Genomic DNA, 26,844 nt, shown 5'->3' on the forward strand with positions numbered 1-26,844 from the left:
CCTATGAGAGCACTCCTATTTGATATAAAGGCAAGAGATGAGATGTAAAATGGAGCCTATAGCACATGACCAGACCGAAGAGCTGCAATATTTAACAAAAAACACCATCATGTCCCGAAAAACTAGCCAGCTACACACAGTCTGCATAAATCCCATTAAATGATGATTTTACTGCACAACAAACAGATGTGGCTTTACCCACATCTGAAAAACACATACACAATGTTAACAGGCGCTCGGAGGCAACCTGTCTGAAATGATGACAACCTGTTAAATAGGGGAAGCCCATCAGATACCCAAAGTCCCCTTGAAAAAGCAAAACCTGTACCCTGGTAAGCCTACCATAATGTATGTAGAACTTGTCTTGAAATGTATATCTAACACATCGTAGAAAAGGTTTCAGTCGTAGTCATCTGGACACTGTTTTCAGAATCAAGACGTTTCGGCTCCCATCCGGAAGTCATTCTCAATTGACTTCCGGATGGGAGCCGAAACGTCTTGATGGACGAATGAGGGACTACACCGTCCTATATCTAACACAATACGATATTTAGGACTAACGTTATATCTAGCTTGCTGTCCTAACGTTACCTGCTGTATGGTTGTTAACACACCACGAACTGTCGAACTGCTGCATTGCTGCTACGAGGGGGTCGTCCGTGGGCTGGCGACTGTTTATAAAAAGCCAAAGGAATCTGATTTAGGGAGCTTTGCTACCTTCTCCTCCTGTTCTTTTCTCTCTTGTCTTTTCTTTCTGCCGCGTTTATGTTTGAAAGGCATGACTGCTCGCTCCGCTTCCCAGTCTTGACAGATTTAGCACCTAAATTAGCTACCATATATCTTATCGTCTCGTCACATGATCAAATTGGAGACATTGGACAACATCAACATACATATTACCCAGCAATCATAATTGCATAGCTGTATATTGTATAGAAAATAAGAAATTATTCATTTAATTGAATAGTTTTTATAGTTTATTTACAGTTTTTATAGTTTATGTGGTATAAACATTTTATTTTGTTATAGATTGCTACTGACTATTTTACCAAAATGTATATAGGGAAGTTTTCCACCTGCTGGTTGAACATAATATGGTCTCACACATACATTTCCGAAGGCCAAAACTTCGGTAACACCACAGAGTGGTTAAAGTCTGAATAAAACCATTAAAAATCAATGAAAGTGGTTCAAATGCCTAGTGTGGAGGAATACGTGAAGCCTTCGGTCAGTCAGATGAAATATACTATATTTATGACAAAAGAAAGTTGTAATGGGCCAGTTTTTCCAGGAACACAATAGGAGGGTTAAGAGACTGTTTCCATGTAAATCCCTACAATTTTATTTCATATTTCATTAAATTTGTTAATATTGTAATATTGCTGGAACAGAAATATAAAGTCATTTTACCCTTGGGCGGACCAACTTATGCTACTGTAAGAAATCCAGGAAGCTAGCTTTAATATTCCAGTCCAGTCCAATTGATTGCTCCATGCATGCAGGCCAAATTTACAGCCGTATAAAGCATCGAACGGCGGGGAAAAGGAGACGTATAATGACCTCATCGGCGTTCCACGCACACCTGCCCTGCAGTACTCAAAAATATGGATTGAATGACGCGCTTTTATTTTGAAAAGTCAAACAGGAAGCACCGTATTGTTTCATCACATGTAGCTTAGCCATGTTCACTTCAGAGAGAGGAGTGGGAGAGTTTTCCAGTATCTACCAGGGGAGCGACACTGGCAGCCGTGGCGGCCGCCTCGCACCCTCCCACGTCCCGCTCTCAGGAACCGACACTGCTGATGCGCACTGCCGCCATCACTCCCCGTCCCCTCACAGCTCCGCCGAAAGCTGGTCCCTGTCAACATTACCTCGCATCTGAAAACAACTCGCACACTCTGGACTTAACAATAAGCCACCGAAGAGTACTTTAACCCTCCGTTTCTGAATGACGGGCGGTCGCTTCGACTTTGACGATGGTGGCACCTACTGCGGCGGATGGGAGGATGGCAAAGCCCACGGCCAGGGCGTGTGCACCGGACCCAAGGGCCAGGGCGAGTACTCGGGCTCCTGGTCCAACGGTTTCGAGGTGGTCGGCGTCTACACCTGGCCCAGCGGGAACGTGTACCAGGGCTACTGGGCGCAAGGGAAACGCCACGGACTCGGCGTAGAAACCAAGGGGAGGTGGATTTACCGGGGGGAGTGGACTCACGGGTTCAAGGGCCGGTACGGAGTCCGGCAGAGCCTGAACACACCGGCCAGGTACGAGGGCACCTGGAGTAACGGACTGCAGGACGGATATGGCGTGGAGACGTACGGTGATGGAGGTGAGAGGGGGACATATGGGGGACATGGATGCTGATGCAAGTTTTCGATGTTGGAACATATTAATATGCCTATTTTTAGAAACTACAGCAAAAACATTGTGCACGTGCACAGTGACCGCACATCTACCCAAATGCCTCATTAACACACACACACACACACACACACACACACTCAAATGGAACATTGGGTTTGTAAAAACAGTTTTAGAAACAACTCTTCCTTGGAAGCCAAGAGGAGGCTTGTTGCAGCCCCCTTTAAGTCTGTGTGGACTCGATGTCTTATACACGCATGCATGTGCACAGTGCCTGCACATGCTGGATACGGTCTACCGTGGAGCACTGACAGTTATTACAGAGCTCAGAGCTCTGTGGATGGTCTGCCTTGGTTACCGTAGGCTTAATAATTGGCATGAGAGGCTTCCCTCTTACCTACACATCTACATCCTAAAATAAAGTATGGGAAGTTACTGTCTTCACTCCCAGGACTTATTTCTATTGAGTGTCCCCAAAGTCCGCACTGGACTGGGAAAAGGGGCTTTTAAGTGTGCTGCTCCCTGGCTTGGACTTGAATCTTCGGGAGCTGGTCTCATTAGACGCATTTAAAGCGTATAGTTGTATGTTTGTCTTGTGTCTGCAACCGTGTTTTGTGTGCTGCTGCCTGTCTTGGCCAGGACACTCTTTTAATCTCAGTGAGTCTTTTATTCCTGGTTAAATAAAATACTATCATTCCGTTTTATTTAGGAGCTGTGGGATACTTTTGAGCTATGCTTGCTGTAAAACAAATTATAAATGTGATTAGTATATGAAGCAAGTGTTTTTATTTTATTTTGGAAACATGACATTTTGCCCAGGCTTTAAATCATATTAGTTTATAATTTTTTTTAAATTTGTTTTGTTGGTGCCATGAAAAGGGATACACAATTGTGGTGAAGTGCAAATACATGTGTGATTTGTTCCAAAATGAGGGGTGGTGTCAACCACAAGCTTGTGTAACTACATTTAAAGCATGCTCTATATGGAACCCCGAAATGTTCAATATTAAATAAATAAAAATAATAAATATAAAATAAATAAGCATATAAATAAACAGTGTAAAATGTATAAATTAACTAACAATTTGTGAAATAACTATTAAAACTCAACTTATTATTATGAAATGTTGTTTCATAATTCATTTTCATAATAACTGAATTTTATTGGTTATTATTTCTATTTCATTATAGACATCTTATTTCACAATACCGTTTTTCAAAAGTCTGTTTTTATTTCAATATGGCATTTTTCTCAGTAACTCATTTCATATCAAGTATTATTTCATAATGCCACCTTTCATGGCGGTGGTGTCACCGCCCTCTCACCTTTCAGCCAGTCATGTGCTGGGCCCCATTAAGCTAGTGAGCTCAACAACTGCTACCAAATATAGCCATTTAGCTTCTTTTCATTAGAGCAGCAACACTGCCAACATTATTCTGAATCAACCAACTAGACAGTTACTAAAACTTCTGTAGCTTTTAAGCCTTAGCTTCTTTTTTTTTAATTCAACCATCATTTAACCAGAAAGTTCCCACTGAGATAAAATAGCTTTCCTGCCGGGAGTCCTGGTCAAGATGGGCAGCAGAACAAAATAAAAAATAAAAAGGTTTCATATAAAAAGTACAGACAGATAGATAACATCACATAAAACATACCAAAACACAACAGATACAAAACAGGTATACAGCCTTAACAAGGCTGCTCATGCTACCTGGCTAGCTAGACAGGCTTATTACTTAGCATCAAAGTGAAGTGTCTGTGTTAGCATTGTTAGCTAGCTCCTGTTGCTGAGCTTTAACAGAGAAAGTCTTTTTGCTCTCCACAGAGTTGTGTGTCTTTCTCTGAGGAGCATCTTTAGAATCAAAACGCTGCAGAGATAACTCTGAAGTAACTAGCTAGCTGTTTCCGTTAACACGGTCTCTTCATTTTGATGCTGAGTAATAAACCAAGCTCATAACCCTGCCTAGCTAGTTAACCAGGTAGGTAGGTAGCATGTGCAACCTTGTTAAGTTAAATAAATAGCCTAAGAGATGGTTCTGTGTCTGTGTGTTTATTTACAGCAGCAGCTAGAGAGCTAATTCACAATTATTAATTGTTGTTGCTCTATAAAGCTCAGAATAAAGTAAAGAATCTTAACTCATAGTCCATGTAAAATGTCCATTATGATTTTTTATTACTCCTAAGTTTTTACCTTCTGATAGCCTATTACCTTATTTTGTTCTAGAAATAAAGAAAAAAATCAAGAAGATTTATTTTTACAAAATTCAAGAACATTCAGAACAAAAATATTGTGTGTGTGTGTGTGTGTGTGTGTGTGAGTGTATGTGCACGCGTGAGAGAGAGAGAGACACTGCTGTCCACAGCACAAAGGCGTTGTAGGCAGAGACATTGTGGGGGTTATCAAAGAGCCACCGACAGGTAGGTGTGTAGGTGTGTGTGGTGTGCATATGATAAGGAAAAATTATAGAGGTGGATTTGAACTTCTATATCAAAGTCAAGCTCAAGTTTTTTCTCTGTACAGCAAAGACACATGAAACAGAGCGAATGAAAAACAAAAGCCATGAGAAACACTTGCTCTTGGCTCACAAGAGCCCCTACAAAGACACACACACACACACACACACACACACATTCAAAGCTGAGCATACTGTAACTCATTTACAGAAATGTACTGAACCTAGAGCTTTCATTTATTATATTCTATTGAGTGTGAAGTATTGCACGTTCACATGTATGTGTGTGTACGAGCACATGCACATGCGTCCATGTATGTGTGTGAGTAGGTGGATGGGTGGTGGTGTGTTCATGTGTGTGAGAGAGACAGAGAGGGCGAGAGACAGGGAGGGAGGAATTGTAACTTCTGCACAATGTAATTTCCATTTCTGGATACATACACACGCACACACTTTTTTTTACACACATCACTCTCCAACATCAATATCAACACACACATCATTTCAGTTCCAGACATGGACTTTATTGGTTCCATTATACAGCAACAGTGACCAGGAACCTCATCTTCAAAGCTCAGCATACTGTAACTCGAATACATACATTTACTGCACCTATGAGGTTTCATTTATTATATTCTATTGAGTATGAAGACCTGCACGTGCACATGAGTGGGTGGTGGTGGTGTGTCCGTGTGTGTGTATGTGTGTGTGTGAGAAAGACAGAGAGGGAGAGAGGAATTGTTCTTATGGTCAACACTATATGTTTCAGCTTGAAGCAGGATGGCACAATGTTGTATCTGCAGTAGAGTTGGACAAATCAAACTGATCATTCAACATTATGAACGACTTACCTCCAAGTATTAACTTGCATTGCAATTTTTAACCAATTAATTATTTGAATCCCATATACTAGAACTGAGAATAGGCAACAACCAATGACATTTACCCAAGAGGTTCAGCCTATTAATCTGCACACAGTCTAGTCCAGAAACTGTAATTAACCAGGACTAACATATCAGAAGTGAACCAACACATTCAATGAAATATAATGTACTTATGCATTAAAAATAGTTATTGTTACGTTTATTGTAATGACAACAAAAGAATAATAAATAATAATAATAAAACTTTATTTAAATACACAAAGCAATAAAATAAACAATAAAGTTCAGGTAAAATCAGTGCTTTCAGATAAAAATGTGTTTTGAGAAGAGACTTAAACAAAGACACTGACTCAGACAAACTAATGTCTTCAGGCAGGTTGTTCCAGAGCCTCGGGGCCCTGATGGCAAAAGCTCTGTCCCCCTTAGTTTTCATCCTGCACTCAGGAACAGACAGGAGACCCCTGCCTGAAGATCTCAAACTACGTGAAGGTTCATGAGGGATTATAAAGTCTAAAATATAATCTGGAGCCAGGCCATGAAGAGCCTTAAAAGTAATCAATAAGATCTTAAAATCAGGAGAGGAGATAAAAGCATGTACAACAGTTTCTGCATCACTAAGATTTAGAATAGATTTTTGCAATGTTTCTGAGGTGATAAAAACATGATTGGATAAACTTAGTGATATGTTGCTCAAAACATAAATTGCTATCAAATAGGACACCAAGATTTCGTGCAACAGGCTTGATATGTTGTGAAAAGTTACCAGTAGATGACAGTATTTGTTTAGTGATGTGTTGGGGCCCAATAACAAGGATTTCAGTTTTATTTGAGTTGAGCTGAAGAAAATTGATCAACATCCAATTTTTTATGTCAGACAGGCAGTCCTGCAGAGAACTCAGCGTACTGAGGTCAGTGGGCTTAACAGGGAGGTACAAATGCGTGTAATCTGCATAACAATGAAAAGAAATCCCATGTCTGCAGATGACATCACCCAAGGGAAGCATATATAAGGAGAACAGTATTGGTCCCAGAATTGAACCTTGAGGCACACCGTACTTGATATGGGAAAAGGATGACATGAAGTTATTAATACTGACACAGAATTTCCTATTGGACAGATAAGATGAGAACCAGTCTAGTGCAGTTCCAGATATGCCCACCCAGTGACTCAGTCTATCTAGAAGAATGCCATGATCAATTGTGTCAAAGGCAGCACTTAAGTCCAGCAGCACAAGAATTGAACACATGCCTGCGTCTGCATTCATTAAAAGGTCATTGGTGACTTTGAGAAGGGCTGTCTCAGTGCTGTGGTGTTGACGAAAGCCAGATTGGAACTTTTCAAAGGTATTATTGTTTTCCACAACAGCAAGAAGCTGCTTAGATATAAGTTTTTCGAGAATCTTCGAAATAAAAGGCAATTTGGAGATTGGGTGATAGTTATCCAGGAGGGTGGGATCAAGCCAGGGATTTTTTAGGACTGGCAGGACACAAGCAGTTTTAAAGTAATTTGGGACGCAGCCAGTAGACAGCGAGCTGTTAAAAATAATTTGTAAAAGGGGCGCAATACAATCCATAACTTCCAGTAAAAACCTAGTTGGGATTTTGTCCAGAGCACTGGCGGATACTCTCATAAGAGACATGTCCTGCGAGTTCAGGCAGAGTTACAGCAGAAAAATTGCTCAAAGAATCCCTGTGCGGGTGATCCACATCTAAAAAGGCAGGATTGGGGGTGATATCAGATCTTATTAACTCCACCTTTCCAGCAAAGTGCAAAAGAAACTTTTCACAATCAGCAGGGGCACAAGGAGAGGCTGGGTTAGCTAACTGATCCACAGTCTTAAATAGGAATCTGAGGTTGTGCTGATGGGCAGAAATAAGTGCAGAGAAATGGCTTGTTCTTGCATCCTTCACCATCCTATTATAAAGGCGTAATAACTCTATGAAAAAGAAGCTATGTGATGGTTAAACTGGATAAACTGAGGGACACCTACAGGTGGTCAGTCATATCCTGGAAGTAAAGGCGATAAACCCTCCTTTTTTGCAGTGTTCAGTTTTAGTCATGCTTTGTCATATTTACTCATGATTTAATGGATTTGTAGTAATATCACTGATTAGAAATGTGCTTCTTTTACACAACAGACATTTATGTTTCAGGAATTTCATAGTTATTTCCTGGGTAACTCTGGCCTGGCACACGTCATTTAGGAAGCATGACATGAATGAACATTTAATGCCACTATTTAAAAAGTGTAACACTGCCCTTCATTTCTGGCTTTTTTCCCACTGCTTGTTGTTGTTGTTGTTTTTCCTTTTGCCCCCATTCTTCCTCTTTCAGTACTAGTAGTAATAGTAGTCACCAGTTGCATCAGCAATAGCAGCAGTTTTAGTAGTAGTAGTAACAGTGATAATTGTTGTGAGTCATGTAAGAAAATAGAAAGCACTCAATTGAAAAAAAAAAAGTAAAACTTTAATTCAGATGAAAAATGAGTTCCCATTGAAAACTCAGTGGAAATATAAACTGTGGTATTCCATATGACTCACAAAGTTTTCAATAGTACATATGTATTTACAATGGTCTTGAAGTTCTTGGAACCACTCCGTTCTTCAGTGTAGTAACCTCCTTGAGGCTCAGTTGTCAGTAGTATATTTATAGACGGCATCATACTGACTAAACTGTCTTCAGCACAGAGTATAGAAACTGTTCAGCAACATCTAGTGCCAAGTGGTCAAACTTGGGCTGAAAAACTAATCGAAATGTTATTGAAATCGCAATAGGGCCTACTGCAATTTTCAAATCGCAAGAAGAACTTACACATGAAGACCAGTTTGTTAGTTATGTTGAGTACTACTCATCCTATGAAAACTATTTTATAACGTCTTCTTTGGCTCTGGGGGAGCTTTGTCAATTCTGATGTACTAGTACTGATGATGTCATCAGGGTAATTTCAGCCTGGTGTTAAATGTCCAGTGTGTAACATTTAGGAGGCGCTATTCTATTTATTTAAAATATGTCACTTATAAAGCTGGTTCGCCTGTAACTCGTCGAGTTTTCATTAAAACAATATTCTAACTGGTGTGTTACCTGCATGCCAAATTAATCAGAGCACACAAGGCCAAATTGCTCGCTTAAGTTATTTTAGGTCTGGTTCCTGACAAGCAATGTAACATTTAAATTAAACAGAGTCCGGCACAATGCTCACTCCACATAAAATGCACCGGGGCTACAGCAAACTTCATGGAGAACAAGAGGGCACAACAGCATCCCTGATTTGTTTTAACTGAACATGCTCTGGTCAGCTCAGCTAAAGCCACAAAAAGTCCCGAAACCGTCTGCACATTAGCGTGTCGTTCACTAACGAGCCTGTTATCTTCACTTCACCTGTCCTCTGCTATGCTCTGTGTGTGTGGAGGGGCCCCGCCCTCGGTGAGAGCAGAGGAGAGAGGAACCAGTGCGATAGTAAATGACAGCAAAACGCACTAAAGACTCTCTTGAAACAATATTTTGGCTATAGCCTTTTTTGTTGCAGTTTTTATAGTCTCTGAAGTTGGAGTAAATTGATAAAGGCCCTGTGTTTTGCACCGTCTACTGGAATTGATTTTTGTTGCCTCTGTATATATAATTTATTGTACTAACTTGGTGTGTTGTCACATTTAGCTTTTATTTTAATTTTTATTTTCTAAAATGTTATTTATTTTATTACACAGGAAAGCTATATTTGTTTTTGTACCAAGCCTAGGCTGCTATGGTTTAAGTTGTGTCTCTTAGAGACAGTGGAATATGTTGCACATGTTGCCTGCCAATAGATAGACTCAGATTATAGATTCACGATACTTTCTCGTCTCTTAATTTTAATACTTGATAAACAATGTTGTTAAGAATAGTTAAATAAATAAATAATGTTACACGATACATAAAATGCTTCAAATAGACCCCGTGATCTGTATCGGTCGATACTGCTTCCAGCGATCTGTGATCAACCCCAAAAATCCTGATCAGAGCACCCTTACTAAACATTACTACTTTCTATGTGTAGGCCTATTTATAAATTGTTTACTGACTGAAGACAGATAAATTCATACATTTTGAATATGTTTAGTATTTGACTGATAGCTGAAGCTACAACAATTATAACGTAGCTACAGTCTTCACTCCACATACTTAATCCAGGTTATTGGGGAACAACTTGAGTGAGACATGAACATTGAACATTTTTCACTTTGGTCCTAAATTTCTTTGTGTGCTCCTAAATCTTTTCATGTAGGAGCACATGTACTCCTTGGGGGAAAAAAATAGCGTAGAGCCCTGCACTTCCTGCAGCAATTTGACAATGAAAGCCTTCCATGGAAGTAAGGCATTATGCCCCCTGAACCTGCTGGATTTTATTTTATTTGAGTCTGAGCCTTTTTAATGCACAGGCAGTAGCATATCCTATTTGTTCCATAATTCATAAGGAAAACAGCCATAAAGTGGCTGAATAGACTGAACTGCCAGAAAACTGAACAGTTTCACAGTTAATATGTATGTAGTAAATTAATGGCAAACCTCTGCATCAGTATCTTTAGAGAATATACAGTTTATTAGTGATATTGGTGCCAATGTATCACACTGCAACAGAATGTACAGTAGAGTGATATAGAGTACAGATTGCAGTCACCTAATACAGTCATATTTCCTTATATGATATGGGGACCACATATGATGTAGGAATTTACATCCTACGTCTGTTTCATGTCACATTCACATTAAACAATCTATATTTTGCTTTATTAACTTTTTAAACTCTTTTATTGACCAAGAAGAGACTGAAAAATAATGGGTCTTTCAGTTGCCAGATGAGCTACAGTAGATCAGTGGTTCCCAGCCTGCGGGTTGGGACCCCACAAGGGATCACAAGTTAAATCTGAAAAAAACATTTTGATTCGACAAATAAAAGAAGAAAAAAATGTTAATGTACCCCTCCACTCAAAAATGGACTTTACTGACTTGTATCTGTGCAAAGTTTGTCACTAGAGAGGTGTTTTCACATTCTGAAGGGGGAGATGTCTGTACACTTCTGTACAAATCTGAGAGTCAAACGTACTCCGGGCAAGCTAGATTTGGGACGTCACAAATTCGAAAGCCAATCACAATGCCACCGACAAAGAAACCTGAAACCTCCAGTGCAGAGCGGACCTGTCAGTACAGAATGTGAGAGTTTGCACTAAGTTATTGTAGTGAAAATTTTAACAGCAAACATGGTAGAGTGTGCCGTTCTTGGATGTAAACTGGACCGTGGAGCTTCCTTCCATTATCTACTAAAGTTACGTAATACGCTAACGCTGTGTCAGCCACTGCCAGTTACAAGCTAACAAGCTAACAAACAACATAAACAAATAAAAGATGCTAACTACACTTACCATTCTACTAGTCGCTAATTTTGGTGCACAATAGACTCCTCATCTGGGTCTGACTGAGGCTCAAACATGTACGGCTGAATCTCTCCAATGTTTCCTGTAACTCTAGCCATCTCGATGTGCACCACTCTCTCACCATGGATGTATGTCTCTCACCCACATCCATCTCACCGGCACCGGTCAACCTAACACGCAGCGATGATGGTCAACCTAACACGCAGCGATGATGGTCAACCTAACACGCAGCGATGATGGTCAACCTAACACGCAGCGATGGTGGGCGGGGCATTCAGAGATCTAGAATTTCTCAATGAGGGAGAAAGAGTAGATGTGCTTCCAGCCCCATTTCAGAGTTTTGTTTTTTACTTTTTATGTGGAATAACCATGTTAAACAAAATATTAATCATATCAGAGTATTTTTACATACTTTAATGTAAATGTGTCTGGTGGGGAACTTTAAGTTTTTTCTGACTTTCCTCTAATATTTGATTTTTTTGTGTGAATTATTGGATGATGTTTGGAGTTTCAAGTCTTTTAGACAAATATTGAAACAAAACAAAGAAAAAAAGTGAGTCTTGTACTGGTCAAAAGTGGTAGACAATATACAATGGGGGTCACACATAGATATTACTTTGAAAGGGGCCACAAGCTAAAAAGATTGGTAACCACTCAGCTAGATGAGAATTTACATCCAAAATGCTATCAAGGCTATCTTAATAACCACTACAGCCACTATAGCCTCCCTAATTCTTGATTTGGAGGAGAAAGAAAGCCTAGAAAAACCAAGGATTCCTTTAAAAATTAACATAATAAGCCAGATTTGGACAATTCCTGTAAAATCACTTACAGCCCCATGTATTACTAATCCCATCCAAACTGGGCTTTAGTGAATCTGGACCTCCATCTTTATTGGCTACTTGGGGGGAAGATCCATGACAAGTAAACATGCCAGCAGACACTGTGTTACTATTTTTTTTACCAAGGACTCCACTAAATGAATGAATTAAATCCAGAATTTCCCAGACAGGCTCTGTTTTTAATTTGACAGATCTGTTAATCATTTGAGAAACTTCTGGAATACAGACCACTGAGTAGGCTAGTCCAGTGTCTTCAGTCTGCCACTGTGGAGAAGGCTTATTCCACATAGCAAGATAGCTGCTTGGAGTTATGTTTGGCCAGCCAACAGACTTCCCAGTGTCTCAAGTTACTTCTATCTTTTAAAATAGCACATTCTCCAGCTGAAGCCATCAGGGCCAGAGCCAGAGCTCTTCTAACCAGGCCACAAAGCTAACTATTTTATCGACTAATGACTGTCATTGGTGGTGGTTTTTTCACAACTGTTTTATGGCCAAGCTGTCAAAATACCTTTCAGTCTCAAGTACACTCAGACAAATGTACAGGTGTTAGGCTCCGGGTGTGTTGTCTTGTTAGTTAGTGATTTAGTTTCAAGGCAAGCTCCAAAGATTGGAAATATGGAAATACAATGTAGATGCCGACTTTTGTATCATTTCACAGCAAAAAGTATATGATCACCTTACTAGGCCTGTCACAATTATTCTCTCTCTCTATTGCTTATTGTTTCTAAATGTAGCAGTTCAGCATTTTTGATGAAGTTGATGTACTTTTTTAGTTGTATCCACATGGCTGAAATGCACTTTTTGTAAGTCACTTTGGATAAAAGCGTCAGCTAAATAAATGTAATGTAATTCATCTGTTCAATGACTTCTGTAATATATTAGTGATACTGTTATTGCATCACTCTTTTTTTTATCTATTTATCCGTCTCTCTCGGTCAGATTTTTTTATTTCTGTATTTTTAGTTCACTAACTGTCTGTCATCTCTCTCCCTCCCTCTGTTCTTGCTGTAGGTACATACCAGGGCCAGTGGACTGGTGGGATGCGTCATGGCTACGGCGTACGTCAAAGTGTTCCATACGGTATGGCCTCTGTCATCCGCTCACCTCTACGAACCTCGCTGGCTTCCCTCCGCAGTGAGCAGAGTAACGGTACAGTACTGCGTGACAGCCTGTCTGACAGCCCTGCCGGCACACGCGGTGGCTTTGTACTCAACTTCCACTCAGACGGAGAAGGTTCAGAGAAGAAGAAAGGTCTTTTTCGCCGGGGCTCCCTCTTCGGTAGCCTTCAGCGACTGCGCAAATCAGACTCACGCTCGTCGATTTCCAGTAAACGCAGCTCAGCACACAGTGACACCACCATGAGTCGCATCAGTTCAAGCGATGCCAACTCCACCATCAGCTTTGGAGACGGAGACCAGGGCGATGACTACCTGCCTCTGGAGGACAATGTGGATGCCACCACCACCGAGTCCTACATGGGCGAGTGGAAGAATGACAAGCGCTGCGGCTTTGGTGTCTCTGAGCGTTCTAACGGCATGAAGTACGAAGGCGAGTGGTTGAACAATAAGCGCCATGGCTACGGCTGCACCATCTTTCCTGATGGCACCAAGGAAGAAGGGAAGTACAAGAACAACGTGCTAGCCCGGGGCATCAGGAAGCAGCTGATCCCGCTGAAGAACACCAAGACCAAACAGAAGGTGGATCGAGCCATTGAAGGCGCAGTGAGAGCAGCAGCCATTGCCAGAACCAAAGTGGAGATTGCCATCTCCAGGTGAAATGTCCTATGTAGAATAATCTCAGAAAGACAAAAGTATTTTTTGGGCTGTTTTCTGCATTTATATTAGATAGGGTGCTGTAGAGAGCTGACAGAAAGTGAGGGGTGAGAGTAATGGGGGATGACGTGCAAAGGTCCCTCGCTGGACTTGAACCGGAGATGTTGAAATTAAATGATGGCCAAGACATGATAAACCTTTACACCATCTTGGCCATCATGTCTATCGGTACTAAGTTAATTGTTGACTCAGAATGCAGTGACATAGCTGAAAAGAGCAATCAGACAAACATCTAGGTTTGTCAAACTAGATAAAACAAAAGCGAGTACTAAATGTATTACAGAAACTTCCATCCCATGTCCATCACAGTTTACACAGTGGACCTAACTTATTTTCCATAGCTGATCCACATAAATTGGTTTAGAGAATCTGGATAGACTTGTATCCAACTTGTCCTGTCGTCTGACTGCTCGTGTTTCTTGCCCTGTTGGACTTAATTGTGTGATGTCATCGTGTTTCTAGATCCCAGCAGTTAACTTGTTGAGTGCAATGTGATTATAACTGATACAAAACTATGAAAATCAGCAAAAAAACAGAACTGACCTTTAAGTGATCTGAACAGTCCCTCCCATGCCAATAAGGTCATTAAGTTCATTGGGATCGATACCCTTACTTGGTCTACTAAAATGTTGAAATGATGTCCCAGTGTATAATAATTTATATCCTAACCCCTCTGTGGAGCACACACAGCAGCTGATCTCTGAGGTATTTGTCAGTGCCAGTGATGTGGAGGATGGGGGATGCAATTCAGATCTGTGATTACATATACACAAGAAAAAAATCATCACTATATATTATATATAGAAATCAGTCTCTACAGTGTTCATTCACTGCCTTTTGAACAGTTGTCTGTTTCACTGAATTTTAGGCAAAGAAAATGAGATAATGTAAAAACAGCGTGTGCACCTGTGTTCTAATGCCAAACAGTCCTAAAAAACAGAGGGCTGAGTTTAACATAACGGTGCAGGCAGTCACAGTCAGGCTGGGATGAGCGGAGAGGAGAGCAGACAACAGTTCGTTTGATAATCATCAGCTGGACATGTTTTCACTGAGCTGAAGTTAGGGCTGGGCGATATATTGAATTAATTTGATTAATTAAAACTTTTGTTTTTGCATAATCAAAAAAACATTTTTAAACATGCTTTAATTTTCAGTCAAAAAGTAACGTAGATGATAGCTGGCTAAAACTGTGACGTGAATAGTTGCACTAAATGTGCAACTGCAGCAGTTTACGAGACTGTCACGACTCCAGACCGAGAAAGCAGAGACTGGCTGACACCTGAGTAAAAACTATTGCAATAGTCAAGCCGTCTATTAGCAGATTCATCGATCAGCCAATCAACAGATACTAATCTGCAACTGTTTTGATAAATTCCCTCTTTGTGTTTCTCCAGATAGTGTTTCCATACTGAGCTGCACTGAAGGGACAGTAATACAAAGAGGGCATTTTATACTAAAATGACTGTAACTTTGGCTGATTCCCACTTGATTTGATTAGCTCAGACTGTTGAAGCCTCATATTTACTTCAGATAAACTTAATACTTAAATACATTTTTGCACAGAACGACGACGTGGATTTTGTCCCCCATCACTTACATTGGAAGCACATTAGGAAGGAATCTTTTGATTACCAGCATGGACAGGAGGAATGATTACAACAAGCAAAACCTGTCAGTGTTCATATACAAGACTTGGAAAATTGTGATGCTATACTTTAAACTTGAAGCTTCAGGGAGAAAGAGCAGAGGCGCTCTATCACACAGTAAAAGACATATATTTAATGAGGCAATTATTAACGCTGTCATCTAGTAACTAAAATGTATCACAAGATGATTCGGGATCTGTCTGATTCAGCCCAGCAGGTGACAGCGACTGATCGCTGTGACAGTTAATGTTGAGAGAGACCTGAAGTCATTCATTCCAGTGCAGGGTGAATGACAGACAGTAACGGACTAGTGCCCCATTGATGCTGCTGGACCATTTAGTTAATCATGAGAACCAAGCTATGCAAACCGCATTTTGCATTTTGGTCACGATAACTGCTGTTGGGTCATAAAGGCAGGGATACCTGGATACAGTAAGGACTAGGCTTTCCTTGTTTTGGTAGTTCCGTCTAATTCCATCAAGCAAGGAGCTTTGCTGCACTGTTCAGGGAGCGGGGACTGCATCAACTAAAACTGTTCACCAAAATAGCGGAGCAAGTTGTCCCCACGAGGAGATTGTGCAGGGATTGACACAAAAAGCTTGTCTTGATCCTTTAATGTCTGTATGATGTATACAAACTTTACTTCATGAACTTGTAGCAGTGGTTTATTTGATTATTCTGTGTTACTGAACAGCCCCACTATGCATGAGCATAGGAGGCACACATGCACATTCCTGTACGCATCCTTAAATACATACAGACATGAGTACACGCTTAGATCCAGACTAACTACAGGCACTAAGAGCTAAGAGCTGGTGCTAGCATGTAGGAAATGGGAGATGCAGTCATCGAAGGTTGCAGTGCAGCCATAGCTGATGAATGGTGGTCAGAGCTCAGGAACGTGGGGAAGGGTTTCAGCTTGCGTCACTTTTCCCGTCATCTGGGCGAAAGATGGTGAGGGATTGAACGAGAGAGAGAGAACGAAGTGAAAAAACAGAGAGGTCAAGAGAGTAGGTGAGTGGGCTAGAGAGAGAGAGAGAGAGAGAGAGAGAGAGAGAGAGAGAGAGAGAGAGAAGAAGAAGAAGCAAGTAGGCACATTCTTGGCCAGATTGCCAGTTTGTGTGTGTTTGTGCATGTGTGTTTGCGTGAGAGTGTGTGTGTGTGCCAGAAGTAGTGCCTGTCTAAATAAGGCCAGGGAGGAGGCTGCTTATCAACAGCTGACAGGAATACTGGTCTCTCACTGCCCCCGTAACACACACACACACACACACAGTGCTTTATCTGGTATTCTCCTTGGTCAGTGTGGAAGAACGGTCAAACTCTGTTGATGACACAGCTGACCTTTGGTGCTTCCCTGGTTTTATTTCTGTTGGCCAATAATAATACATAACATTGAAAAATCGTGTCAGTGTAATCAATTGAAGATTGCTGCTCACCTGCTCGTTTGTAACCATTTGAACTGTTTCGTGGTGCACATGTTTTTTAGTTTGTAAACTGTGTGTAGGGACTACAAACTGGGAAACTTGTGTTTGGTAAAATACTTTTTCAGTTGCATATCTTGCCTTTTTGCAACCAGTGGAGTCGCCCCCTGCTGGCCATGAGAAAGAATGCAGGTTTAAGGTACTTCTGCATTGGCTTCACTTTTCCGACCCGGAGGTTGCCGCTTGATATATAGAGCTAGATAGATCGATAGATCAAAAGATAGATAGATATATTTGTTTCATACACACCCTATCAAGTTTCTTTGGTCCCGAGTTGTAGCTACTAAATCTGACACGTTATTTTTCAGAGAAAAGAGAAGACGCATCACTCTTTGTTGTTGGAACTACAGAAGCACTCGCAGTTGTACATTGGTGTTACTGAGTGGAGGTTCTTCACAAACTAACAATCTTTGGCTGAGTACAGACAGTTACTCGCAGAATTCAAGTTAATTTGCTAATAAGAGAGAGAAAGGAGACGTTGGGGCTGATCCGGGCATATTGTCATGACTCAGTATAGGCCAACATGCAGCTCAGCTTGCTAGTGTTGCAGCGCTGCTCTCTTCAATGACAGTAAGTGAAAGAGTGTGTGATTGTGAAAAATTATTTGGTGACACTGGTGATAGCTGTTACTATTTAATGTTAATTGCGTGAATAATAATTGAGGTCAAAGAAGTATCACTCTGTAACTCCACTTTACAACCGCGAGTGTTTTTGTTGTAACAAATCCAGAGTGATACGTCTTCTTTCTAGTAGCATCACGGTCAGCATTAGCGCGGGAAGGGGGGTGCTGAGGGGGCTGCAGCCCCACCTGCTGGCCAGAAGGAGACACGGTAGAAATATAATTTTACCCTTTTAAATTTTTTAACAATTTCTGTTTATGTGCTTATGGGGGCATTTTTTTCTGTAGTGTATTTAAAATATGGTACATTTGAAGGATAAACATACAGTATATGTGTATCCTGACGTGACTGCGTGTTCACCTCAGCTAAATGTTTGTCTTTAATGTTTGTTTTGTTGAAACGGAATCTCTGTTTCCTCTTGTGCGCACAGAGGAGCAAATAACCCACTATGAACTTGGGGAGGTAGGGAGCTAAAACAAACGCTCCGTGCAGAGAAAGTACTGACAGCTGCTGATTCTGAGGACAGACAGATGAGACAGACAGGATGGACATTTACAGTATCTGAAACATGATGCATCATTATTGTTGAATAAAACACCTCAAAGTAAGTAGCAATAGCCTGTATGTTTATGATTTGGGTTTATTTTTTCGTTTAGCAGTTTTGAGTGAGTTAGCAGCACCTGAGCTGTGCAGATTTAAACGGTCCAGTGTGCAACATTTAGGAGGATCTATGGGCAGAAATGGAGTATAAGTATGTTTTCATTAGTGTAGAATCACCTGAAAATAAGAATCGTTGTGTTTTCGTTCCCTTAGAATCAGCCCTTTATATCTACAGAGGGAGCGGGTCCCCTTCCACGGAGGCCGCCATGTTGCACCGCCATGTTTCTACAGTAGCCCAGAACGGACAAACCAAACACTGGCTCTAGAGAGGGCCTTTTGCATTTTTTGCGAGTTTTACAGCCACCGTAGTTTCTCCTACGCGCTTGGAAGGGGAGGGTGAGGCGAGCGGTGTTCAAATGGTTGGAAACTGCAATTTCACCGCTAAATGCCACTAAATCCACCACACTGGACCTTTACATCTTCTTGATCATATTATTACTCCTGCTGTAATATTATTTCCACGCAAGTTTCAGATTTAACTACAGAAAATGTGATACCACATCTGTAAGTTGTTTTCTACATGCGTGCAAGCTAACAGCACATATCCTGGGCAGCCCCCCCTGCAGAAAATACGTTACAGGAGTCCATTCTCCTAGTTAATCTTTCATTTATATCATATCAATTTAAGCTGATCAACTTCATAGTTTTGAATCAGGGCCTTCAGTATTTTTCAAGTAGCTCATGAAAAATAGGGTAGGCCAAAGGTAGAAGGCTACAGCTGTGTATGTGTCAGATACATATTTAATCAATATCTAATTAAATGTAAGTATGGGATCTGACTCGCTATCGGGAGATACCACAGAAAAAGTCAGCAATGTCTCGCTGCTGCTTGTGAAGCCTCGTTGCTGTGAGTGCACAGTAATGATTGAAGATGAGTGTATCAGCACTTTATCAGCTCCTCTCATCTCTGTCGTAGCTGGAAAGTCACGGGATACTGTTTAGGGAGATTTTAATGAGAAAATCAAACAAACTGAATTTTATGCCCTTGGTGTCATGTGTTGCAAGTGCATATGCTATCCCCAGAGGAAAGAGGAAAAGAGTGTGTGCCACTGTGTTGCATAATCCTGGCAAGCTAAAAGTCAGTAATGGATATAGTCTTTGGTCGGGTTCAGATCTCAAATTTGGCAGTACTAGCCGGGGTCAGTCAGGTCATAAAGATGCCGGTACTGGCAGCACCTGTGTCTCAGGTTTAGGTCTGTGCAAGACTCTATTCTTCACTGTTTCACCATTTCGGGGTGGATAACATTGCACCATGGGATAATTGAATGTGAGAAAATCAATTCTAATGTGCTCCTCAGTGGAAAAAATGAGCCAGCCATTATTTTCTTGATTAATAGATTCATTGTTATTAATTCATTCTAATAAATAATTAAATAATATGGTGGGGTTTTTTGTAGAACTTAATTTTAAAGAGACCTGGCCTAATTAATTTCTTCTTTTTTTCGTATTCTTATCCTTTACATAAATATAAAAATAACCAGTAGTTGCAGACCCCGTGTAAACATACTGTATAGTAAGTTAACAATATTAACAAAAAGCTTCAACACATTAGGAGGAGGTTGGTGGAGAGGCCAGCATTAACAGGTGGTGAGGGTATCAGCAGAGTGAGAACTCTTATGATTGGATGTTACTACTCAGCTGATAGTCAATCAGCTAACACAGGGCTCTATAAATTAACAAATTCTTGCAGCACTGTAGTGAGATTAATAATCTCATTACATTTCATAAATCTCTGCTCAGTGGTGTGAAAGACTGGATGCTGGATGCTAAACTCATATTATTATATTTTTACTGTATTATATTTGTGAATTTTTGCAGGACGTCCCATGCCCGGGCCAAAGCAGAGGCTGCAGACCAGGCTGCACAGTCAGCTAGTCAGGATTCAGATATTGCCAGAGCTATGGCCAGAGAGCTGTCCCCGAGCTTCCATCAGCCAGGTCAGTACAACAACACACAGTAGAGTTCAGTTCTGTAAACTAGAGGAGTAATGTGAATGTCGAATGTCGAATGTTGTATCCCTGTTTTTATCAGTAGAACACAGAAATGACTGTCCTGTGTGTTTTCTACAGTACTAGCATCCATTCTGCATCATGGGGGGGGCCACCCGAATTTCATTTTAATATCAAAAACATTTCTTTAACATCAACCAGTACATCACAGTAAGCAGTGATGTAAATATTTCATTTTGGAGAGGGGCAGAACCTGTTCACATTTACTGCTAAACATACAGCAAACTGCAGCCTGTGATTCATGGCATCTGGAAGGAGGGCTACATTTAAACGACCATACAACTACGGCTGAAACGATTACTCGTTGAACTCAAGTGATTTGTGTGGAAGCGGAGATCAGAGTCATGATCACGAGTTGATTATCTCGGGGATAAGAGTCGCTTCTTGTGATGACGGTTTAATTATCTCGTTATCTCAGTTAAACAACAGGTTGTTTTCTCTGGATAACAGGGTAAATAAGGTATCTTGTTATCTTAAGAAAACTACTTTTTTATCCCGAGATAACAAAGTAATTAACTTTAAACATTCTTTGCTTTCGTACATTTGAATTGTAAAATTTCTCTATGCAAATGTTCTGCCTCAAAGCTTTGCTTCATCATGAACTATTAAACAGCAGACCAGTGCTTGGACAATAATTACTGTTGCTCCAAGAGCTAATGTTGTGTATTGACCGTGCAAAAGTGAACATGGAGGAAACAGAAAATTACAAAGAGTGAAAAGAAGAGGCAGGCAGGAAAGACAACAGCTATCAAACAGCTGCTAGCTGCATAAGAAGATCAGTGTCTGCCCGCGGAATATCAGTTTTAAATGCCACCTGCTACAGTAATATTGTGTTTTTATAGGACAGCAGTGATTTTCCCATACGTATTTATGCATACTCTTTAAGAAATACTTTAGTGTTCAGTGCATGCCAGCACAAGACCGAACTCCATGTGTCGCTCTGACCAACAATCTTTTTCCACCAAGTGCCTACATTGTCAAGTGGTTTCAGAATTTCATCAACTCATATCTCAAATTCTTCAAAAGAAGAAGAATTTCCTTTTTCTTTTTCTACATCATAATAATATGCTTCCTGGAAAAATAACATATGTAGTTTGGATTTACCAATTAGACTCTTAGACATGTGTGCACTACAGGATACTCACCTGTATCCTGTGTCTGTAGTGTCACAAAGGCTTTTTGTTTTACTGAATCACTTAAACATACATACATACATACATACATACATACATACATACACATATGCAAATATACATACATATATATATGGTTGAGACAGAGATGCACTTCCTCCTACAATGAACATTCAATGAAATAAGGAACATTTACTTTAACAAGTTCAGCTCTGTAATCTCAGATTTCAAAGAGCTAAATGAGCTCTCAACATTAAAAATACTCTGAGGAGGAGACACGGCATATTGCTGCCCAGTATATATCAACATGCCACAACCTGAGACACACAAATGTTGCAGTGGTTATATAGTTTACTTATTTTGTATTTGTATCTTTTAACTGCAAGTCTACATCTTTATTAATCTTTTATTATTATTATTATGATCTTACTAATCTGTATATATTTTAATAGCAATTTTTCTGTTTATGTATATGTTTTCACACTTGCTTTGGCAATGTTAACATTTGTTTTCCATGCCAATAAAGCCTGCTGTATTGAATAGAAAATATATATACATATATATACATATACATACATACATACACATATACACATACATATACATACATACACATAACACATATATATATATATATATATATATATATATATATGGTTGAGACAGAGATGCACTTCCATTCAATGAAATAAGGAACGTCCACTTTAACAAGTTCAGCTCTGTAATCTCAGATTTCAAAGAGCTAAATGACCTCTCAAAATTAAAAATACTCCTAGGAGAAGGAGACAGGGCATATCTTGCTGCCCAGTATATATCAACATGCCACAACCTGAGGGACAGTGAATATATTTATATATATATATTTACAAATATATATATGCATATATGCTGTGACTATTAATTATTTTATTAATGATTATTCTGATGATTCTGAATTGAGCAATTGCAAAGTACTGTGTTTGTAGTATTTCAAGTAACAGTAAATATGAGGGTTTTTTTAAGCCAGATCTTTAAATTAATAGTTGCTGGTTTTCTTGTATTATTAAATGATTTACAAATGAAATAGACAGTAGCAAAAGAAAGAAAAAGATAAAACTACCCAACAGGTTTTCTTAAAATGCTGCAACATACTGTATGTCTGTGTACTTTCAGTTCCAAGAGAAAATGCAAGTGAACTCAAATTATTACCCAAACTGTTCGTTGTGAACATCCATCACAGTTTACAGACATAACTTCCCAATTCAACTTACTGCAGTTGTGCGCCCACAATTTTCCTGTGCAATGAGGGATTATTAGGGACATTTCAAGTCATTTCAAATTGACCTCCAAATAAAGTGGTTTAGATAATCAAAATATTGGTCAAGTAATAAACCAGAATTATCCTTTAATGTTTGGCTATTGACCTGTCAAATCTAACTTGCTTCAGTCATTTTTCTGTAGGCATATAGCTTTCTTAACTTTTATGTTATTTCAGGCCCTGACTACATACGGCAGAAGTATAATGAGCCAGTAGAGGTGAAGGAGGTTCCTGTGGAGGAGAAAAAGGAGAAGTCTCCATCAGGGAGCCCTCATTTCTACCGGAAAGGCACAACACCCACCCAGTCTCCATCTCAGAGCCCAGATCACAGCCCCACTCCTTCACCCACTGCTGTTAAAAAGTCCTTTTTCAGCAGTAAAACTCCTGCCACCAACACTCCCGCAAAGCCTGCTGGGAAAGAGAACAAAACCCCAACAGCTGAGTCTTTGACAGCAGGTAAGCAACTTGGGTTATAATTAATTCTCATGCAACATCCTTCATCTGCAATTAACAGTTGTCAGTTGATGGTTTTATAATTAACAGTATCAACCAACAATTTATGTAAAACAGACGTATATGTATGTGTGAAGGATGTACAGGATTGATATTTGGTATCTAGGCCTTGAACGTGTCCTGCACAGTGAGCATTTATAGCTTCTGTAGAATCATAGCCTAGAGAGGAATACTAGTTTGGAAGTGGGGCTAAATAAGTGTTTGGCAGCAGCAATAATTGTAGCAGCAACATGATGAACAGCAGCAGTGATTCTAGCAGCCACGTGGTGAGCAGCAGCAGTGATTTTAGCAGCCACGTGGTGAGCAGCAGCAGTAATTCTCAAAACAGTTACAAAGTCACCTGAAGCTGCTAAGATTTATTTCCATGCTATGATTTTCTCACATAATACTGTTTAACCACTTGGTTTGTTACCACTGATAATAAAGCCTGTACAATCTGTATGTAAACAAACTATCAAGGTCCGAGATAATCAGATCAAGAATAAGAAGGAACATAGTTGTCCCAAGGAGGAAAACATCTTTCGGCCAGACAGCTTTTACAGGAAGACGAGCTTCCCAGTTTTGGAACATCCTTCCATTAAATATACGAGCATCTCTCATAGGGCTGAAACCATTCCTCAGGTAACACGCTTACTAAAAATCATCGATTAAAATTATTTGTATCAAAGCTTCATTTATTCATATAACTATATATAGTGCACTGTGTTTCGCACGGATGATTATTACTGTCGCACAACGTGCTTACGCGCGGATTACAAAGAGGAGGAAGAGAGAGAAAATAGCGAGGGGCGCAGAGAAGAGACAGGCCAGAGAAAGCGACTGAAAGTGTCCACGAAAACAATGTACAGCGTGTCTGTTGTAAAACTGAACTAGCCTACCACAATAGCATAACATCTATTCTTCAGCATCTCAGCAGAAAGCATAACGTTACAGTCTCTGCATGCAGTCCACATAGTGGACCCGACACAAGGTGTATGAAGGCTAGTAAAGAATGTAGGCTACGTTAATTATGGCTATATGTAATGGCAAGTTTACAACGTAAATCAACGTGGTAGCTAGTTAAGATGTCCCTAAGTTACCTTTTTTAAAGCAAAGCTGTTTGTTTTTGGATTGCAGAAATTTTTTGCTTTAAAACCCAGTATGTAATATGGCACTTAAACACACTAAATGGGTTTAGTTTTGACAGATAATATTATTGTATGCAATTAAAGCAATAAAAAAAATTCTAAAGGACAAGATGCCCACACAAAAACAGAGCAGTGTAGTTTACTCAATGTAGTTTACTCAATTCAGTGCAGTGAGGAAAACTGCAAAGAACGGTACATAGGTGAGACTAAACAGCCACTTCACAAAAGACTTTATCAGCACAGACGACACGCTAACTCAGGATTACAGAGCGCCGTGCATTTGCATCTAAAAGCTACAAACCGCACATTTGAAGACAGTGAGGTGAAGATTCTAAGTAGAGAGAAGAGTTTGTTTGAACGGGGTGTCAAGGAAGCCATTTTTGTGAAAAAAGAAAACACCTCTTTGAACAGAAATGGTGGTCTGAGATTCAATCTGCCTAAAGTTTACCACAATGTATTAGCACCTTGGTCACGCCAATCGTATGCTAATCAGGTACTTAACAGTGATGAGGGAGGTGCAGCCAGAAAACAATAGGCCTGATTACTGATTACTGGGCCATCATGGAAACAATTAGGTCAGTTTCAGGTGAAACTAGCTAGAGTAATCAACCGATACTCAGGTAGACTCCTTCCTGAGGGCAGGGCTTATGTAACACAGAGTAGCTTAAATTTCTGAGTTCCCGGTCCATTTTTTCACTATTGAGAATTACTTCCGGATGGGAGCCGAAACGTCTTGATTCTGAAAACAGTGTCCAGATGACTACGACTGAAACCTTTTCTACGATTGTGCTTTATATTGTTAATATGATCAATTGCTATCAAAAGGGATCCAGGTACAATACATGGACTGCATTTACATAGCACTTTTATCCAAAGCGCTTTACAATTTTTGTCTCTCAGTAGCGAATTATCATGCAACGTGCTGGCCTGACCAATGGGAGCAATTGGGGGTTCAGTGTCTTGCCTGACATGCGGACAAGAGGAGGATTAAACCACCAATCTTGTGATTAGTGGACAACTCGATCTACCTCCTGAGTCACACCAATGTATGTATTGCTTCTTTGGTTACCTAGTTCTCTTCTCCTTTCTTCTACCTTTTTCCGGCAGGCATAACAAAGGCAGCATCAAAACTTTCTCTCAGACAGGAAGTCAGGCAACAGGAGGCTCCTCCAGCAGTCAAACTACCTGTTACCACGACAGTCAGCAGTTACCCTAGCAATGGGCAGATTCACTCCCAGTACCATGGTTACTATGTCAAGGCAGATGTCAAGATTCCACCACCCGAAGAACCAATTGGTGCGGAGGACGACCTTCACCCATCAAGCCTTGCACTCTTGCCACCACCTGCCAAACAGATTTGGGCTCCAGCACTAAAATCCCTGCAAGCCCCTAGCCTTTCACCAGTTCCATCAAAAGAGGGCATCAAAGCACCAGAGCCCCCCAAGCCAAAAAGACAGGAATCAACCAAACCAAAGAGCCTCGCAGAAACCAAGAAAGCTAGTGTAGAAATAGCTCCTGAAATTGTAGAGGAGGAGTCGGTGAGTTAGATCAAGTTACCATATATGTTTGATTCTTATTTGCAATTTTGAGTGTATTGATGTGCAATTTGCTGAGCCCCAGCAGGAGTGGAACACAATCCTGGTAATGCTAAAGCCAGCAGTCTCCAGCTAGTTCCTTAGAGGGCAGGGAGGGCTGTGAATTCACTGATGAATGCTCCTCTCTGGCTGAGGGTGCACTACTCATTGAAATCATCTGGTGTAATTTCTGATTAGCATTAGAACGTCAATACTCTGGGCCCTTAACACAATCAGCTAGATAATTTATCTAGAGAAGGACTAACCACTCTGATGCTCTTTCTGAGCAACAAAAACAACATCTTTTCAACATCAAATTTTGTGCAAAACGATTCTATTTACCTACAGTATGGGTCCTTTCTAGATGCTAGAGTATGTTTGGCAGCCATTGAGCAACGTATGTGTTGCAAACAGCTGCTTATGGGGATCATACATACATTACATTTGTGTGCCATATATACAATATGTGCTAATGTAGCAGGATTTAATTCAGAACACATAATACAACAAACATTTCTTGTCTTTTCACAGGGCCCTAACTCTATCTTGGTGGCTCTAGTGATGCTGTTGAACGTAGGTCTAGCAATCATTTTTGTCCATTTCCTCACCTGACCAAATCTGAACTCAGGTAAGAATTTATATGAACTACTTATTTCCAAAAAGTATCTGCTTGTCATAACTGAAACTTTGTTGGTGTTGAGTTTATAAATTACACAGGGTTATGTGGATAATTTAAAACACATCAAAAGCAATTGTATGTCTCAGTTTCTATTTAGCTTTATTGTTTTTTCTAATATATGTATTCATTTTATTCAAAGCCATAGTCACACCACTCTCACTACTATTGTCTCAGGAACATATTTTTTCTATACTGACTGATATACTGACACTTTTACACTCTTGGGGATTCTCCGTGTTGTGGGAAAAAATATGTTCAATAAGCTGGGAGCTTTGTACATAATCCCACAGTAGGTATTAATTTATACCCTATTCAGACCCCGCAG

At 40.2% G+C, this 26,844-nt stretch overlaps 1 protein-coding gene across 1 annotated transcript in view; it reads left to right on the forward strand.

Moving 5' to 3' along the window:
• The first annotated feature begins 1,689 nt into the window (after positions 1-1,689).
• LOC122887168 (junctophilin-1-like) overlaps positions 1,690-26,844 on the forward strand; it is a 31,385-nt gene continuing 6,230 nt past the window's right edge. The window contains exons 1-6 of the mRNA XM_044220126.1: positions 1,690-2,327; positions 12,960-13,719; positions 20,006-20,124; positions 22,804-23,082; positions 25,374-25,804; positions 26,372-26,468. Coding sequence (XP_044076061.1) covers positions 1,949-2,327; positions 12,960-13,719; positions 20,006-20,124; positions 22,804-23,082; positions 25,374-25,804; positions 26,372-26,452 — 2,049 coding nt within the window. The 5' untranslated portion in view covers positions 1,690-1,948 and the 3' untranslated portion in view covers positions 26,453-26,468. The remainder of the gene's footprint in view (positions 2,328-12,959; positions 13,720-20,005; positions 20,125-22,803; positions 23,083-25,373; positions 25,805-26,371; positions 26,469-26,844) is intronic.

Source organism: Siniperca chuatsi, linkage group LG13 (genome assembly GCF_020085105.1).
Source record: "Siniperca chuatsi isolate FFG_IHB_CAS linkage group LG13, ASM2008510v1, whole genome shotgun sequence".
NCBI lineage: Eukaryota > Metazoa > Chordata > Actinopteri > Centrarchiformes > Sinipercidae > Siniperca > Siniperca chuatsi.